General features: G+C 46.7%; 1 protein-coding gene across 1 annotated transcript in view; it reads right to left on the bottom strand.

The window, feature by feature from the left end:
- LARS2 (leucyl-tRNA synthetase 2, mitochondrial) overlaps window positions 1-19,032 on the bottom strand; it is a 187,033-nt gene that overhangs the window by 24,580 nt on the left and 143,421 nt on the right. The window contains exons 15-19 of the mRNA XM_004368452.2: window positions 11,045-11,145; window positions 6,470-6,652; window positions 4,508-4,677; window positions 2,855-2,932; window positions 1,405-1,516 (exon numbers count right to left, since the gene is read on the bottom strand). Of these exons, the coding sequence (XP_004368509.1) occupies window positions 1,405-1,516; window positions 2,855-2,932; window positions 4,508-4,677; window positions 6,470-6,652; window positions 11,045-11,145 (644 nt within the window). The remainder of the gene's footprint in view (window positions 1-1,404; window positions 1,517-2,854; window positions 2,933-4,507; window positions 4,678-6,469; window positions 6,653-11,044; window positions 11,146-19,032) is intronic.

The following is a 19,032-nucleotide window of genomic DNA, read 5'->3' as shown; positions in this document are numbered from 1 at the left end:
GCAGATGGAATCCACCAGCTGTTCCTTGGAAACTTTGTGGGGCAGTTCTACTCTGTTATATAGGATCGCTATGAGTTGGAATTGACTTGACGGCAAAGGGTTTGGGTTTTTTTCTGGTTTAGTCTTTGAAAGGGTTTAACAGTGAGCTTCCATTCAATGACTTTTCTGTGGAGTTAGTGGTCAGTAGGACTCGTCTCATGAATTGGTGCTACCCGAGTGATACCTCATTGCCTTGGTGGAGGTGTTGGGAAGGCTGCTGTGAGGATGCTACTTCTCAGAGGCTCCCAGACGAAAGTATTATGTACACGCAGCATTCTCTTGCAGGCTCATCTAAAACTTCCAAGATCACAGGAGACCTGTGACTACAAGGCTTGGAGAACAGGGCCCAGCATGGCCATCATCAAGTTCTCCTGCCAGGGCACAGCACCTCCTCACTCCACTTCCATTCCCATATCAGGACCACTGCTGGGGCACAGTGAAGCGAGCATCTTTCCCTACCTGCCAGCATCTCGAACTCAGCCACGCTGCAGCTAAACACACTCAAACTGCCTGCAATGCTGGGTTTAACTACACCGACTCTCCTAAGGGGACTGGGAATGATTTCATGGCGATGGAATTTTGTGCTTTTTCTTCCACGAAAGGAAGAGAGTATAAACCTCACACCATTTAGAAAAAATAGCTCCCTATGTAAAGAATGTTCACATTATGTTTTCAAAGGAGAGGACAGAGGTCTTTCTGGTTGTGGTCTGTTGCAGCTACCGATGGGACCCATCCGGTGTTCTCCACAGGCTGCCCTGAGGTCCTTCTGTTGAGGGCCTTGCTCCCCATCTGCCTGTCCATCAGAGTCACCAGGGAGCTGGTTACACACAGAGTCTCTGCCCCTCCCCAGAACTTCAGAATCAAGATCGCCAAGTGAGTGAGGCAGAGGTATCTACATTTAACCCACATGAGCCTCAGGTAGCCAGCCCTGCTTCGGCCCCTAGTTTGGGTATAACTCGTTTGGAGACTAGGACTGAATCACAGTCTCGAGTAAATTATGGATCTGCGATTTAACGCCAGGTGCCCTTTACTCCATCTGTAAAGGGGGAAGAAACAAGAGTTTTCCATCTTAAAAAGATAATATAGGGTCATGATATGTGGATATGAGGAAGCTGGGCTGAGAAGGGATGCTCTGTGGTGATATCAATAGTCATGTTAGTCTGGACACTGTTCCAAAGTGGGGCAGTGTCTTGCCCTTTGGCACGGTGACCATGTAGAAGTAGTACCACCATTCAGCATACAAGGCAGAGAGGTCCCTGAGTGTAGATGCCAAACACTGGACTCCATAGCTGAGGACAGCTGTGTATGTAATATGGCCACACCCCGGTTAGCAGTTAACTGGTCAAACAAGAGCTCCCTGCGTACCTGCCCAGAGCTCTGAGGTTATGTGAGGGGCCATCGGTGCAGCCATCACCATCAGGGCACACAGAGCATCTTCAAACTCGGGGCTGTGCAGAAGCACCTGCTGAGAAGCTTGCTAAGGACAGAAAAGAACAACAGTGTAAGCATACTGAGGCATAAAAAATAAGCATGGGTACGAAAGAACATTATATTAAACTGCGTTGAACAGTGCACCCCACCAACAAATTCATGTCAGAATGTGACCTTATTTGGAAATACAATGTGACCTTATTTGAAAACAAGGTCTCTGCAGATGTAATTAACCAAAACCAAGTCCACTGCCATTGAGTCGATTCCAACTCATAGCGACCCTGTAGGACAGAGTAGGACTGCCCCATAGGGTTTCCAAGGCTGTAAATCTTTATGGAAGCAGATCACCAGGTCTTTCTTCCACGGAGTGGCTGGTGGGTTCAAACCACTGACCTTTTGGTTCGCAGCTGAGTACTTAACCACTGCGCCAAGAGTCATACTGAATTACGGTGGGCCCTAATCCAATGGCGAGTGTGTTTATAAGAGAAAACACAGACACCCAGAGAGACAACGTGTGATCACGGAGGCAGAGACTGGTATCATGCTGCCACAAACCAATGTACGCCAAGGATTGCCGGCAACTACCAGAAGCTAGGGAGAGGCATGGAACAGTCACCAAAAGTAACCAGCCCTGCCAACACCTTGACTTGGGACTTCTGGATTCCTGAACCAAGAGAGAATAAATTTCCGTAGCTTTAAGCCCCCAGTTGGTGGGAATGTGCTACGGCAGCTCTAGGAACTAACGCATATCTGAAGTAAAGCAACACAAGCAGGTGGGGAGAAACCTTCTCTACCACCTGCTTTTGCTCTGGACAGAAAACTTTCCCCATTTAATCACGGTATTTAAGACAGCTGCAGCAGCAGCAACAACAAATGTATTTCTATTAACTGAGACCTTGCTATGCCCTCGGTCTAATGCGAACTCATTTGCTTCTTACAACTACCCTCCAAGGAAGGTGTTCATTCAGGAAATCAGGCAGTGGGGGCATGAAGAAATCAGGCAGTGTGAGCATGAAGAAATCAGGTAGTGGGGGCAGGAAGAAAAGAGCATGGCCAGAGTAGAGGGAGTCTGGACTCTGGTCCTGGGCTTCTCACTAACCAACTGGTGGTGTCGTTTAGCTTCCCTGGCCTCAGTGTCCTCATCTGCAAAAGAAGATGGGCTGGGGTTTGGACCAGACAATCTTTAAGAACCTTCTAGCAATAAAACTAGGCTGCAACTACTGAGAAAATGCTTCTTTAAGATAACACAATCACCCTGGGGAGGTGACACCCTGTGGTGCTGCTGTCTGTCCTGGCCTGTCTGTCCCCAGTGACCACCTCACCACTCGGCTAGAAGCTGCGCTCCCCACTACTGTCAGCCAATGAGGACAGACAGGCCACTTACTGAGAGGGTGCCGCTGAGTCCCATCAGCTGAGAAATCGCAGAATTCAGTGAGAAGTCCTCTGTGAAATGGGCAGTCACCTATGGGTAAAAATGGAATTACTCACTTTCTTCAAAATTCTTTTAAACTTTCCACAAAAAACAAATAAAAAACAAAACACTCTGAATTGTGAAAAATATGCAAAGTTCAATGAACGCAATCAAAGATATTTACAAACGTATTCACTGTCTCAAATAATCACTCTACTTGGCTCATCAGTCAAAGATTTTTTAATTCATGGTCAGTATTTCCATGATTCAAGACTGTCCCTCCTCCCCCCTGTCTGGGACAGTGCTGGTTCCTGAAGTAGGTGTTCAAAAACCAATGCTAATTACCTGACTAGGATGCCAGGCTCCCTGATGAGCAAACATCAAAACAAGTAAGCAGGAGAGTGGGTAAAGGATAGCCCTTCCCCTTGGACTTTAATTCACAATGCGGGGTGTTAACAAATGGGATAAGGTTAGTTTTACATTTTGAAATGTGGAGTCAAAATAAGAACACCAATACAATTTTCCTGTTTGGTTGCTTTTCAATTTTGACCACGTGTAAGAATTTAGAAAAGTAACATGTCTTTAAGATGACAAGAGTTTCCAAATCATTGAAATAACCCAATCTGATTATCTGCAAGAATAGAAGAATTTGCCAAACCCAGAGAGGAACTATGCGGTATGAAAACAATCACTCACGCATCACTCAGATCACTGAATTCAATTCGGGGAGCACTACTTCTCCACAGGAAATAAAGCTGAAGTGTCACCAAATGAGAACCAGGCCAGACACACAGCCATTTCAGGTTATACAAACAAGAGAGGAAAGAATCTGCCCTCTCAATATCATTAGAGTCCAGGTCAGGGACCTTAGCCGACTCTAGAAGTTTGAATCAGCACATCTTAAAAAAAAAAAAAGGCACAGGAAGAATCTGGGGATATCAGCAAGCCATTAAAAAATGATTTGACAATGGACAGTGGTGACGGCTGGACAACATGGTGAATGTAATTAATGTCACTGAATTGTACACTTAGAAGGTAATATGAACAAATTATTAATTTGCAAGACTTAACCATTACTAACACGGATATTGCGTAACGAAGTGATGGAATAGCAAAGTCCCCACTACGCTGGGCATCGGGGAACTAGGATTCTAGTCTTTACTCTGTTCCTGACTAGCTGTGTGACTCTGGGCAAGACATTTAACCTCTCTGGGCCTTATCTCTGTCTCCGTCTGTAAAATGAGGAGGCTAAAGGAGATGGTCTCTTAACGCCCCTTTCAACTCTAAACATAACGTATGTAGTGTGTCATCAGCTAAGTGGACCCTTTGCTAAACTATGGAAACTGGGGAAGAGGACAGCTTCCTTCCATCCAGGACAGACAAATGTGAGACATCATCAAAGGGAGGGCCTCTTCCATTAGACTGTGTGTACTGCTGTGCTACCGTGGTGGAGCACCCAAGGTGGTGGGTATCAACTAATCAAGGCAAGTGGGGCCGCCGCAGTAAGGAAGGAAGACCTGCTGTGGCGCACACCGAGGCAGGGAGGGCCACACAAACCACAAGGCAAAGGCTCCCAAAGAATGGTGAGTTACAGAATCAACCAGTGTCCACTGGAGAGCTTCTGACCTGAGAGATGACCGAGTTCTTGTACTCCCAAAGCTTCCTGGCCTCAGCTTTTTCCTCGTTGTTCAACAGCTGAGGCCTGGGAACATTTCCGGAAGCCCTGGCCTCAATAAATCGGGTTGTCAAGGACCACAGACGTTGCTGCCACCTCAGCACCCCAGGGAGAGCGTCGGCTGAGTTTAGTGTCAGTAAATGAGAAAGAGAAAGAGCATGTGAGAATGATCAATTGGTTGTAACTAAGCCGAGAAAAGCATCTGTGAATGGATGCGATCTTCACTGGGCCCTAATGGATTCATCTGAGGTCAGGATGAAGTTCAGACCAGGGTTGATCCTATCATGTTCTTAGAGCCCCAGATACTTACAATACTGGATAACAGGGCTACTCCAAGCACTGCCCGTGAGTGGCCTGTGACGGGATTAGAAGCTCGGGCCAGGATGTCCAGCAGTGTGCTGCCTCCTTCATTAAGAAAGCCTGCTGTGACAAAAATGCCTTTGGCACTAGCAGCGTGCTCAGAGCCACAGTGGATTGACACCACGTGTGAATTTCTCACTTACAAACAGAAGTACTGCGTGGCCAGGTGACACAGCGTGGCAGCAGTCCGCAAGCCACATCTGGTGCCGCACTGCCACAGCGTGGGGGACACAATCCCCACCCTCGTCAGACAGCTGTGAATTACGATCTTCAAACATATTCATTAAATCTAACGTTTACCCTGATCTTCTGGAAAAGTTGAACAGCTCCACCTGGTGGCCCTGGGTCACCTCACTAACCAGTTAGGGCCAGTCCAGGTCCTCTGGTTAAGCTCTCGGCTGCTAAGTAAAAGGCTGGCAGTTCGAAGCCACCCAGAGGCTCCATGCGAGAAAGACCTGGAAATCTACTTCTATAAAGATTACAGCCTAGAAAACCCTATGGGGCAGTTCTACTCTCTCACATGGGGTTGCTATAAGTTGGAATCAACTCGACAGCACGTAATAACAACCACCAGGTCCTCTTACTGTTTGGCTACTGGTCTAGGTATCCTTAAGCCTAGATGCACACCAGGACCACCTGCGGGGCTTGTGAGAAACAGGTTCCCGGGACGTGTCCCACAGGTCAAGGGGGGGAGACAGAGCCTGTGTCTGTATTTTAACAAGCATGCCCAGGGACTCCAATGCAGCTAGTTCTAGGACTGGCATCTATAAGCTCAGCTCCAGGCCACACTTCTCCCGAGAAATGGCATGTCGAAACCAACAGTGATTCCTCAAATAATGTACACACTTCACGTAAGTCTCAAGATCACAGGCATCAGATTTTCTTATTCCCATACTAGTTAGGGCAGATCACATGGAGGAAAAATGAGTGTTTCTCAGTTTATTCTAGAATATCCAGATACTTAAGATTATTTTACCTTATGTCATTTTAGATCTAAGCAGCTTTGGAGAGGCAAATCTCCCCTGAGGGTCTCTGGAGGCTGTTTGTGGTGACTGAAGAGAACCAGCCCCCACCTAGAGCTTTCTGGATTGGTGAGAGAAGAGGACAGTGTTCTAGGAAAAAAAAAAACCTTTCAGGGCAGATTAGGAAGGCACTGTCCTCTTTGGACAATAGCAGGCCTAGGAGCAGCATGGAAGCCAATTTGTCTCTGAGGAAACAGTTCTTGAAGTGTGGTCCCCGTACACCTTGCATCAGAATCACCACAAAGCTTAAAAGGCAGATTCCTGGGACCCTTTCCTGGAGATAGTGTCACTGGGTCTTGGGTGAAGACTGGGAATCTGCATTTGCAATGGGCTCCCTCCCCAGACTATCCTGAGGCTCACCTACGTTTGAGAACACTGGTCTAAGAATGGTACAGGATGTTCGACAAATTGGAACTGATTCCGCAAAGTCTCTACTACCATCTTCAGCAAAGGCATTTCCTTCCCCAAATTCCTTTTGAGTCCAAGGCAGATCACAATGGAAGCAGGCCAGGAAGCAGTAAGGTGACTTACTCTTCACGTCCCACAAGATGTCCTTCTCAGGAGGGGCGGCAAAAAGAATGTAGAGCCGAATTGTGTCGATCCCATACTGCTCCACAACTTCCTCAGGGTCCACGCCATTGTGCTTGGACTTACTCATCTTCTCCCACGTCACCTCTAATGCCTCTTTCGTTTTTGAGTGCTCAGGAACAGAACCTGGACACGAAAAGAACACACAGGTATGGTATGTGTGATTCTGAATTTGTTTCTATAAAAGTGCATTCAATAAGAAAATATTAGTTCGTGGGACATCCAGGTCAATTGGCATAACAAAGTTCATTAAGAAAACGTTCTACATCCCACTTTGGTGAGTGACGTCTAGGGTCTTAAAGGTTTGCGAGTAGCCGTCTAAGATACATCAATTGGTCCTATCCCACTTGGAACAAAGCAGAATGAAGAAAACCAAAGACACAAGGAAAATATTAGCCCAAAGGACTAAAGGACCACATGAACCAGAGACTCCATCAGCCTGAGACCAGAAGAACTAGATGGTGCCCGGCTACTACCAATGACCGCCCTGACAGGGAACACAACAGAGAGTCCGGAGGGAGCAGGAGAAATGTGGGGTGCAGATCTCAAATTCTAGTGAGAAGACCAGACTTAACGGTCTGAGACTAGAGGAACTCCCAAAGCTACGGCCCCCAGACACACTGTTAACCCAGAACTAAAACCATTCCCGAAGCCCACTCTTCAGACAAAGATTAGACAAGGCTATAAAACAAAAAATAATACACGTGAAGAATGTGCTTCTTAGTTCAATCAGATATATGAGACCAAATGGGCAGCTCCTATCCACAAGCAGGATGAGAAGGCAGGAAGGGACAGGAACTGGTCGAATGGACACAGGGAACCCGGGGAGGAAAGGGGGAGTGTGCTGTCACATTGTGGGGATTGCAAGTAATGTCACAAAACAACATGTGTATAAATTTTTGTATGAGAAATTAACTTGAGCTGTAAACTTTCACCTAAAACACACACAAAAAAAGGAACATGAAAACCAAATTTTGGGTTCGTAGCTGCCTCTTGCCACATAATATTTTCCTCAATAAGTTTCTCTTCAGTCACTCTCCCTTCTTTGGTTATTTATTTATTAATTAGCACCCTCAGTATTTATTGATCTTCCAAGAATGCTTCAGTTGTCAATGACCCATATTAAGATTAAAAAAAAAAGAGAGAATATTGGGTGGGCGATTAAAAGTGTCCATTTGAAGAATCCTACTACACTTGTCTCTCTCTCTCTCCCCCCACTCTCTCTCTCTCTAGACATATATGTATGTATCTATATTTAAATTTATTTTATTTGTTGTTGTTGTTAAGAATATATATACACAGCAGAACAAATACCAATTCAACAGTTTCTACCTGTACAATTCAGTCACACTGATGACACTCTTCGAGTTGTGTAACCATTCTCACCCTCCGTTTCTGGGTTGTTCCTCCTTCATTAACATAAACTCACTCCCCCTAAGGTTCCTATCTAATCTTTTGAGTTGCTGTTGTTAATTTGATCCCATATAGGTAGTTCTTAAAAGAGCACAATGCTCCAGGCAGACATTCTTTACCAGTTAAGTTAAACTATTGTTTGGTTTTAAGAAGACTTCATGGTCCCTCTATATTATATTATGAAAAAAAATTTTTTTTCTTAAATAAATGAGCCTGCCTACCTCCCTCCCACAAACCTCCCTTTCATGAATAAATAGTACAGTTATAAGGGCCTGTGCCAGCTTTTTGTCAGTTGCAAAACAATTTTCCCCTTTGTAAACATTTTAGTTTATATTCAAAGGAAAAGTCAAAAAAAAAAAAAAAAAATACTTGCACAAATTGCTGTTTTCTTTCGGGTTTCAGGGTCTCCTACAGAAGCTGGCAGCAGACCAGTCAGGGTCCCAGGGCAGCAAAGCCCCCTGAGAGGTCACTTCTCCTCAAGGCCTGCTCTCCCTGCTTCCATGTCGTGCTCACCCAACATGCTTTTGTACGATCAGGGCACCTGGAGTGAGCTAACTGGGCTCACGCTAAATGTGGTGGTCCCTTTGTGGTGCCAGCCGGCCCACAATGACTGCCCACTCCCCAGACGGTGGCCACATGTGGACGAGGTGACCATATTGCCAAGCCACGGTGGATGCAACCGGTAGAGGACACCTGACAAGGCTAAGCTCCTTCTCAGCAATCAGATCTACGAGGCACAGAAACTCTGTTTCGATGTTGTTGAGCACCAGAACTATAAGGTCCTGACGAGATAAGGCAAGGCTTGTTCACCTTGTAAACTGAAATTAGGGGAAAGCAGAATCCTAGCCTGGCAGAGGAAGGGGATTGGAGCAGAAGAGAGAAGCCGGATGAGGAACTAGAGGCTCAAGAAAGAGAGAAGTTACAGGAGTGGCCTGGTGACTTCCTATTTGCCGTGAGGCCTGGTGATATTTCCCACAGCTGGGTTTGGGTGATGCCCCTGTTATTCTCATGATAAATCCGCCCATGGGTAGATTTCCATCCCTTCTGACTCCAGCAGAAAGCAAACGCCCAAGAAACCGTGGCATACACCCAAAAGCCAATCCCACGCTTCCTGAGAGGGACATCCATTAGGCAGATGGAAACCTGGCCCTGCTGACCAAAGCACTCTCGCCCAGTGGGCAAGTCTGCATGGAAGTCAAAGGATGTTCTGAATGTTCTGAAGACTGCCTGCCCCGCGACCGGAGAGCAAAGTTGAGATTGCAGTCCTGGAAGATGTTTTATCTGGCCGGTGGTGAGGCTAGGAGAAACACTGCCCTCTCTACTCTCCCGGGCTGTGGCTAGGCCTTTTTGCACCCTTGAACAAATTAGGAAAGAAGCATCTTTCTGGGCAGAGGAATTAAGTTAGAAAGAGGTACCCTCTCTTGGAAGCTGTGGCCCTGAGGAATATGGTTTGGCAAGTGGCTGGACTCCTGGTCCCAACCCCACTGGCTGGGTGCCTTTGAGCAGTGTGCAAACTGCACAGCTATACATGGCAGCCCTGCCCATAACACAGAGCACCTCACTGTGGGCTGAAATTCACGTGCTCTGGATTTAACTCCTCTTCCCTCTGGTCTGTGCTGGAGAAACACTGCCAATTTCTGCCTCCTCAGCTTCTTTCTCTCCTTGGGTCCATGCCGACCACCCTAAACCCTGATACAGCATTGCTTTAACCGGGTAATTCGATCGACTATTTCCACCTAAAGCCTCTCTCTAGTTTGGCTTGGGAGGCAGTCTACTGTGGAAGGGGCTGTTGGGTACCTAATCTCATCTACTAGGCATGGGTTATATACCTTTAATGGCCAGAGTACTGGGCGTTTCCTCATGGCTGCCCTCATCTACCTCCCCTATGTTCTGACATGTCATTTATTTCGCTTGTGTGCCGGGGCCAGGCACGATACGCCCTCATCATGCCACCTACAGACTGGCAGGAGGAAATCTCTTTAAGGTAGGGGCAAAAACACAGAGCGTAGAGAAGAAGGCGCGGTGAGAGGTGGGAGAAGATGGGAGTTCAGGGGAACCAGGGAGAGGTTATCCACTAGGGAAGCGCTAGCCAGGGCAGCTCAAGGGTGCTGCCCAGTAAGCAGAGCGATGGCCCTCGAGGTTCGGAAATGTGCTTCTGGATGACGTGGGGAGAAATGCTGGGAGTGCCTGAGTCTTGGGAGAGTGTCTCTTGGGTCTGGGGCTCTGTCCCCAAGATGAACTGGGACAGGAGGTGATGCCTCAGTTGATTCTCTTACAGACAAATGAAACCCTGCCAGAAGCTGAACTGACCCTTGAGTTGAAGGGGGCTGGAACCGAGGAGTAGGCAGCAGGTCTCAGCACCAGCTTTCAGAAGGCACAGGCCCAGAGCAAGCTAGGGCTTAGAGACCAGAAGGTTTAGAGCAAGCTAGGGCTTACAGACCAGAAGGCCCAGAGCAAGCTAGGGCTTGCAGACCAGAAGGCTTAGAGCAAGCTAGGGCTTATAGACCAGAAGGCCCAGACGAAGCTAGGGCTTGCAGACCAGAAGGCCCAGAGCAAGCTAGGGCTTACAGACCAGAAGGCTTAGAGCAAGCTAGGGCTTAGAGACCAGAAGGCCCAGAGCAAGCTAGGGCTTACAGACCTGAAGGCCCAGAGTAGGCTAAGGCTAAGAGATCAGAAGGCCCAGAGCAAGCCAGGGCTTGCAGACCAGAAGGCCCAGAGCAAGCCAGGACTTGCAGACCAGAAGGCCCAGAGCAAGCCAGGACTTGCAGACCAGAAGGCCCAGAGCAAGCCAGGGCTTGCAGACCAGAAGGCCCAGAGCAAGCCAGGGCTTGCAGACCAGAAGGTCCAGAGCAAGCTAGGGCTTACAGAGCAGAAGGCCCAGAGCAAGCTAGGGCTTACAGACCAGAAGGCTTACAGCAAGCTAGGGCTTGCAGACCAGAAGGCCCAGAGCAAGCTAGGGCTTTGAGATCATGAAGTCAACAGCTTCTCTTCCAAGATTCCCCAGCCAGCCAGGCCCTTGTGGCATGAGCCTGCTCACTGCATCACTCCTGGGACTGGCTTTAGTTCTCCGCAAGTACCTGAATGGGACCAAATGGGCCCTCTTACCTGTGAGATCTATTTCATCTCTCTGCAGATACTGTCCGGACGGCAGGCGGAATGTCTGCCCCTTGATGAGGCCTTGGGCCAGCAGCTTATGAAAAGGCTCTCTGAGGAAAGAAGACAGGTGGGGTGGGCATTAGAGGCATCCAAATAACAGCAAACAAACCTTACCTGCTGATGGGCAGAAACAAACGCCCTTTATGAAAACAGGTAGGCTGACAAACGCCATTTGTAAACCCATCTTGAACAAATGGCTCCTTATCAATAAGCAGTCAGACTTCATTCAGTGCACGTTTGTGTTATGGGATGTCACAGGGCCCACCCGGCAACCTACCGTGTCAGTCTGGAAGGTGCTACGCATGTGCGCACAAAATCAATCACAGCGTTATTCAGCCTCTAACATGCATCTCAATGTTACTGTTAGTTGCCACCAATTCAGTTCCAACTCATGGAGACCCCATGTGAGCAGAGTATACCTGCTCCACAGGGTTTTCAGGCTGTGACCTTTTGGAAGCAGATTGCCAGGCCTGTCTTCTGAGGCGCCTCTGGGTAGGTTTGAACTGCCAGCCTTTCGGTGAGTAGTTGAGCGCTTAACCATTTGCTGCATCCAGGAACTCCATCTTAATAATAATCTAAGTCATAACACTGCCGTGCCTCCACCTCCCCCAAGACATTCCACCAGCAAAGTCACAGTTGGCAGGAGAATGCCATTCTTTTGTGTCACAGTTCATGCCCTAGCAAGACTGCCTGAAAATATGAGTCCTTTTATATAGAGAGATGAAAAATGGCTTAAAAAGCAAATGCACGAGGATCTTACGCTGCATTTCAACACAGGAGCGCGCTGAAGGGGAGAGTGCTGTCTGTGGCCCCCATTTTTCTGGAACACTGGCACAAGCACCAGGAGGAGCCTGGTGTCCTCAGGCTACGCGGGCCTTACCCAGGGCAGGCTGGGGCTTTAATGCCATGGGCCCAGGCCTGCATTGTCCAGGCCCATTTGGGGAGCATGTCAGGTACTAAAACTGCCTCAGGAAGCTCAGAGAACTGTGCCCACAGACTGGACGTGTGGTTTGCTCTACTTTCAAGCCCCTATCTACCGTCCTGGCTTCTTCTCCCCCATTAAGTGCACTATTCCTCACTGAGGCCACGTGGACACTTGCTCATTCCCGGGATACACCATGCTCCTTAGGACTCTGTGTCCTCTGGCGGGAATGCCCATCCAGCGTGGGCTGCTGGGAAGCCCGGGTTCATCCTTCACCAACAGGCTCTGGCACTTCTTTCTCGGCAGGCCATCCTGTCCTCTGCACATAGCCCACCTTCATGTCCGCAGCACCCAGCACACCCGCCATGAAGAGCTGTGGCTGCACGCCCGCCATGAGGAGCTGTGGCCAGGCTGTGCTGCAATTACAACACAAGGCCGGTCTCTCCCCTGCCCTGTGCCCACCGTGGCAAGGACTACTCCCTTTTTCTTCCCAGCACTTAACACTGTGCCCCACGGGTGACAGACTCTTGGGAAATGTTTGAAAAATGGATGAATGAATGAACAAATACGAATAAACAGAGACGGATGGCAGGACAGGAGGATGAACGAGACTGGGTGTTTGCTCTGTTGCTTAGCTCCTACAGCCATCTTCGTCTTCCATCTAGTTTAAGCTGGTACCTCGATTTTGAGTCGGACTTGACTCAGTGCCAATGGGTTGCTTTCTTCCTTTTTTAAAAAAATATATAAACAATGGGACATTGGTGGTTCAATGGTAGAATTCTCGCCTTTCTTGCGGGACACTCAGGTTTGATTCCCAGCCAATGCACTTCACGTACAGCGATCACCTGTCTGTCAGTGGAGACTTGTGTGTTGTTACGACGTTACACAGGTTTCAGTGGAGTTTCCAGACTAAGATAGACTAGGAAGAATGGCCTGGTGATCTACTTCTGAAAATCAGTCAGTAAAAACCCTATGGAGCACAGTGGTCTGATCTGTGACCAATCATGAGGAAGGCACAGGACCGGGCAGTGTTTTGTTCTGTTGTGCATGGGGTCCCCATGTGTCGAGGGCACCTCAACAGCAGCTAACAAGACAACAACAGTTTTAAAACCGAAAACAATTCTACGACTACCTTTTATTGGCGAGATGAAGGAGGTGACTGGATACAAACACATTTAGAAGCACAAAGGAAATTAAGCCAGTGTCCTACAAGGAAGAGACACCTGGCCCTGACACCCAGCGGTGCTGCCACTGGTGCGTCAGAGGGCTTCACGGGGCTGGTTTGCGCACATTCCTGGGTGTACATTTTTGAGCACAGGTTCATCTTTCAGGCTAGAATCTTCCTCAGATAATTTTTACACGCTGCTGCCTAACAAAAGAAAAGGACTGAACCTTTTTCCCTGACGCGCTCTGTGCCAAAAGGACGAATGTGCTGTTACCGTCTTAGGCTCTAGTGTCCCTGCATCCGTTTCTGAGGTTTTCCCTCTCCTCTCTCTGAGAGTGGGTGACTTTGGTCACTATGAACAGAAATGAAAACTATGTCTTTGGGATGGAAGGAAGGAGAGAATAGTCTGGATTCCAAAGATAAAAACGAGTAGGATGATCAAAATCAGCAGCAGTAAGTCTCAGGATGGGGCTGGGAAGAAAACAAGGAATCCTGTTCTGCTCATGTGCTTTATCAGGCGGCATAACACTGCCACCTTCTGGGAATGGACAGAACGGTAACCTGCTAGCTCTGACCTCCCCACCAGTTCTAAGGCTGCACTCCTCTGGCCTCATCCTGTAAAACTTTTTTTAATTGTGCTAAATATAGATGTAACAAAACACTTGCCATTTCAAAAATCTCCCCAGTGTCTTCACAGTTCAGTGACATGATGTTTATCATGTTGTTCATCCATCACTCGGATCCATTCCCAAATGTTTCCATCACCCTTAACAGAAGCTCAGGGTCCCCTCAGCGCTGTCTTCCTTTCCTCCTCCCTTAAGTAAACTTCTAAATGAAGTATAGCACACATATTTAAAAGTGTAAAAATCCCCAGGGTATAACCTATACTTGAGTGACAATTGGGTACAGACTGCTCAATTGTCACAAGATGAACCCACCTGTCACCAGGACCCAGCTTAATGATGAACAGAATGGGCCAGTCTCCCGGAGCCCTCTGCCAGGCACTATCTCCCCACCTGGGGCAAGCATTATCCAGACTGCTAACACCATCGATTAGCTTCACCTGTTTCAAAGCCGCTTGTAATCATTTCAGAGTGAAGGATCTCAGAGGAATGCCCATTGCAGGCTTCCCCAGAACTAGCAGGTATTCATTCTCTCACAAAATAGCAGGGCTTTGCCATATTGGGCACGGAAAACAAGGCCTGTTAGTTAAATTAATAGGTACTAATTCTGGTAAGTTAGCAACAGTGCAACCTGAGAGTTGAAGTTCACCTGGACTTTTGTCTTCTCCTGCGGCTGCAGTACTGCAGGGGCTTTCTCAGATCGCTTATCTAGGGTAGAGACAGCAAAACTTGTCACAACTGCTCCTATTGCCTTCACCTGTACTTATCCAGACATCACTAATCAACAGCACCACTTCCTGGTTAACTCGGAATTCTTCTCAGTGCCACAGTATTAGAAAGCATAGAGTTAAGCAAAATTTCGTATTTATTATTCAGCAAGTACTTACTGAGTGCCTATATGCCTGGCACTGAGTCAATCACTGGGGCTATAATGGTGCGCAAAGTGATCCCTGTCTCACAGAGTCTGCCTATTTGCTGTCATTGAACCAAACCAACGCCTGAGCATTCTCAGCGCTGAGAGGAAGAGAGTCTAGTCACACTTGACGATTGACTCCCTCCAAATCAAGTCCAAATTCCTCAGCCTGGCAGTCAAAGACTTCCTCTGCTCTTTCTAAACGTTGCCCATACATGCGTCCTTGTCTTCACTCACACTGTCCTCTGACCTGTAGTCACAACTGCCCACCTGTCAGAACCGATTTACGACAGTCATCGGAACGGAACCCTGTCTTAAGGCGGGGACTATCTATATTTCTTCATTAGTTTGGGCTCCACTAATTCAGAAATTACAATTGAGGCCTGCTGGGTATTGAAGGCCACATTTGTCCAACCAAGGATGGAAGTGAGAAAGGAAGGAAGGGAGGGAGGAAGAGAGGGAAGGAAGGAAGGAACTGAGAGGGAGCAAGGGGGTGAAGACAGACGTTAATGATTAGGAGAAACAAGAAATTTCAGCACATAGACTGATAGGCTATTTTAAGTGCCCTTATAAAAATCACAGGGGAGCCTTGTATACAAGGACGTACTAACCACAACGTGGCTACAAGAATCTCAGGGTTCTTATCGGAGCCCTAACGAGTCATCGTGAATGATGTTTACCTACTTGTGCAGCCCTCGCTGGTTTATGTAGAGTCTGCTGCCCACTCTCCTGACTTGAGTAGGCAGCTACCATTTAGACCTGAAAAGAAAATAGAAGGCCATGGATCTCTGAAAATAGTCTCTAACTTGGACTTTTCGTTAAATCAGATTACATTTACCTTCCTCTTCTCCCTCACCCTGTGCTCAGGGCCATCGTGTTCACATAATCCGCCAATTTCTAAGTATTAAGCCATGGCTCATTCTTAAAATACCACCATTTATCTCCATTTCCCTACAGCCAGTGGCACCGAGGGAGGCCTCATTAATGCGGTCAGACTCAGATAAAGCTTCCCTTCCCTTCCCTTTTCCTTTCCCACAGCCCTGTTTCTGGTGTGATCAGAGAAAGAGGAAACGTCCCGAGGACCAGGCCCGCGAAGCTCTCTCGGGTCAGCAGCAGCCGTGCACATGGAGCAGCAGCATCTAACAGCCACCGCTCTTCGCTGACTGCGAGCTGCAGGGAGAATTTCGTTCCAGGAAATCTGTGTCTCTCTGAGCTGTATTAAAGAGCGACAACAAAGACTGCCAAGATTCCTGTATTTACAGCTGTCTCTCATGACAAGAAAAGGCTTCCTTATCTCAGGCCAGCAGCACTGAGCTGCGACATGCTCTCCCTCTGCAATGTGTCCCCACCCCGTATGCTTCCACCCCAGTGTTGAGGGCCAGAATGAGAAGCACCCAAAGCTGATGCCCACTCCACCCCCACGAATCCCACAGGGAGGCTCAGCGCATTGCTCTTCTTCAGAACATTGTTGCTGTCATCGAGTCGATTCCTCCTCATGGCGACCTCATGTGTGCAGAGTAGAACTGCTCCACACAGTTTTCAAGGCTGTGACCTTTCAGAAGCAGATCACCAGGACTTACTTCTGAGGTGCCTCTGGGTGGGTTTGAACCGCCAGCCTTTTGGTTAGTAAGTGGTCCAGCGCTTAACCATGTGCACCACTCAGGGACTCCCTTTCTTTGGAATACACATTGTAAATGACTTTGTTTCTTCAATTATAAGGTTACACAATTATTGTAAAAAATGTGGAAAAGTCAGAAGTGCATCAAAAAAAATAAAAGAAAATCAACAGTAACCTCACCACTCAGAGATAACTAGTGTTAACATGTTGGCATAGTTTTTTCTAGCCTTTTTCTTGCTTTGTGTATAACAAACAAACAAACAAAAACCAAACCCATTGCCACTGAGTCAATATGGACTCCCAGCAACCCTAAGGACAGCGTAGAACTGCCCCATAGGGTTTCCAAGGGACAGCTGGTGGATTCAAACTGCCGACCTTTTGGTTAGCAGCTGTAGCTCTTAACCACTGCGCCACCAGGGCTCCAAAATTTTGTAACTTACTTTTTTTTTTTTAACTTCCCATTACTTCAGATACATTTCTCCACATTTTTAAACATTCTTTGTAAAATAATTTTAAACAGTTGTGCAAGCGTTCTCAATATAGATGGGCTTGATTTATTTAGTCCCTGGGTGGCACAAACGGTTAAGTGTTTGGCTACTAAATGAAAGGCTGGTAGTTCAGATCCACCCCGAGGCGCCTTGGAAGAAAGGCCTGGAGATCTACTTCCAAAAGATCAGAGCCACTGAAAACCCTACGGAACACAGTTCTACTCTGACACACACGGGGTCACTGTAAGTTGGAATCGATTCGATGGTAACTAGCTATACTTTGTTTACCCTTTCTCAGCATGTTAGAGCACTTCGGGTGTATCCAAGTTTCTAGCTATTTGAAATAACCCTTACACGAATACCTTGGAATAAGCATGCATTTCTGATTATTTCCATAGGATAGATTTCTAGAAGTGCAATTAGTGGGTTCGAAAGTGTGAACATTTTTAAGGCTCTCACTATATGTTGCCAACCTTCAGAAAGGTTGTTCCAAACTCATTCCTTCCTGCAGCATGTGACGGCATATGGCTTTTTTGCTGTGTGGAAAAATGGCACCTCACTGCTGTTTAATTTGTATTTCTTTGGCTACTAGTGAGGGAAATATTTTATAGTATGCTTTATTGGTCATTTGCATATCTTCTTTTGTAAATTTCCTGCTGGAATGAGCTCCAGGTTATTAATCTGTGTTTCAGACCAACAACTAAGTCTCCTGCTGTCCCAGGTGGTGGCACACCCAACCTGGAGGCCAGCCTCTTATAAACGGGAAAGAAACCTTCTGAGAACTGAAACCACAAACCTAATGTGCAAGTGATGGAAGAAACACCCAGAACTCCTTTAGAAAACCAGGAAGATTGCTGGATCCATATAAACCTTTGCTGTTTATGTTTGAGGAAATTTAACCAGAATTACAGAGTTAAAAGGCTGCTCAGATATGCTCAAGTTCCTAATATACGAGGCCATTGAAGCCCAAAGGAGTTAGGTATCTTGTCCAAAGCCACCCTGCTAGTTAGTGACACAACTGAGCATGGAAGAGAGTCTTTGGGCTCCCAGCCCAGAGCTACTACTTGAGACAACAGCCAAGGAGCTGAGAAATGTAAAACTCCAGTACAACGGCTGTGCCTCTTAAATCCTCCATGAGATGACAATGCTAATCAAAAGGAATGCAGAAATTGACTTATAAAATTCTGATTTACACACATTTCAGAAACACAGCTATTAAATAAAGAGAAACACGTATATGGTTGATAGGTCTCAATTTTTCCTCCCTGGCCAGCTTGATAAAGTTGTTTGGAGGCTCCAGAAAATTCTAATCAGAGAATTCTGAATTACTCATCAAAAAAAGTGGGTGATTTTCATTTCATTTCATTTGGGGGTGACTGGTTCTCCAAAATACATCTGATAAAGGTATTGTTGGGGACAGTTTCAGAAGCTGTGGTTGCCCTGATGTGATTCAACAGTGCTGAGAAGCAGAGATGAGATGACTTTCCTCACTTTCTTCAAAACGGTCAGGCTTATGAGACCAGAAGAATGGAACAGTGACCAACTCCCATCACTGAACATTTTGATCAAAGAGTCTACAGAAGAATCCTGGTCAAAAGGGAAAAAATCCAGAACCGAATTCCACATTCTCATGGAATCCAGACTTTCTAGAGACATTGGGGCTGGATGAACTCCAAAACTGTTGCCAGAGATAATCTTTAAATCTTAAGCCAAAAATATCCCCTGAAATCTTTAAACCAAACAATCGGTCAGCTTATTTAGTAAAGAATGTTTGCCTTGGACATCATACTCTTTTGAAGAACTATCTACATGGAATCAAATTGACAACAGCAACTTGAAAGGTTAGATAGGAAGCTTGGGGATAGTGAGTTTTTGTTAATAGGGGAGGAACAATTCAGAAATGCAGGGCAAAAATGGTTGCATAATTTGAAGAATGTGATCAATGTCACTGAATTATACATGTAGAAATTGTTGATTTGGCGTATGTTTCGCTGTTTATACTTTAAACAACAATTTTTTTTTTCTTTTTCATTCTTTTTCTTTTACATTTTATTGTACTTCAGGTGAAGGCTTACAGAACAAATAGTTTCTCATGAAACAGTAGTACACATGTTGTTTTATGATATTGGTTAACAACTCCACAACATATTAACCCTCTAACTTCTCAACCTTTTTTTTTTTTGGTGAAAATACACATAGCCAAAGATA

The sequence above is a fragment of the Trichechus manatus genome, unplaced genomic scaffold (genome assembly GCF_000243295.1).
Source record: "Trichechus manatus latirostris isolate Lorelei unplaced genomic scaffold, TriManLat1.0 scaffold00001, whole genome shotgun sequence".
NCBI lineage: Eukaryota > Metazoa > Chordata > Mammalia > Sirenia > Trichechidae > Trichechus > Trichechus manatus.
The sequence above is the reverse complement of the archived record's forward strand: the minus strand, read 5'-3'. Positions and strand labels throughout refer to the sequence as shown.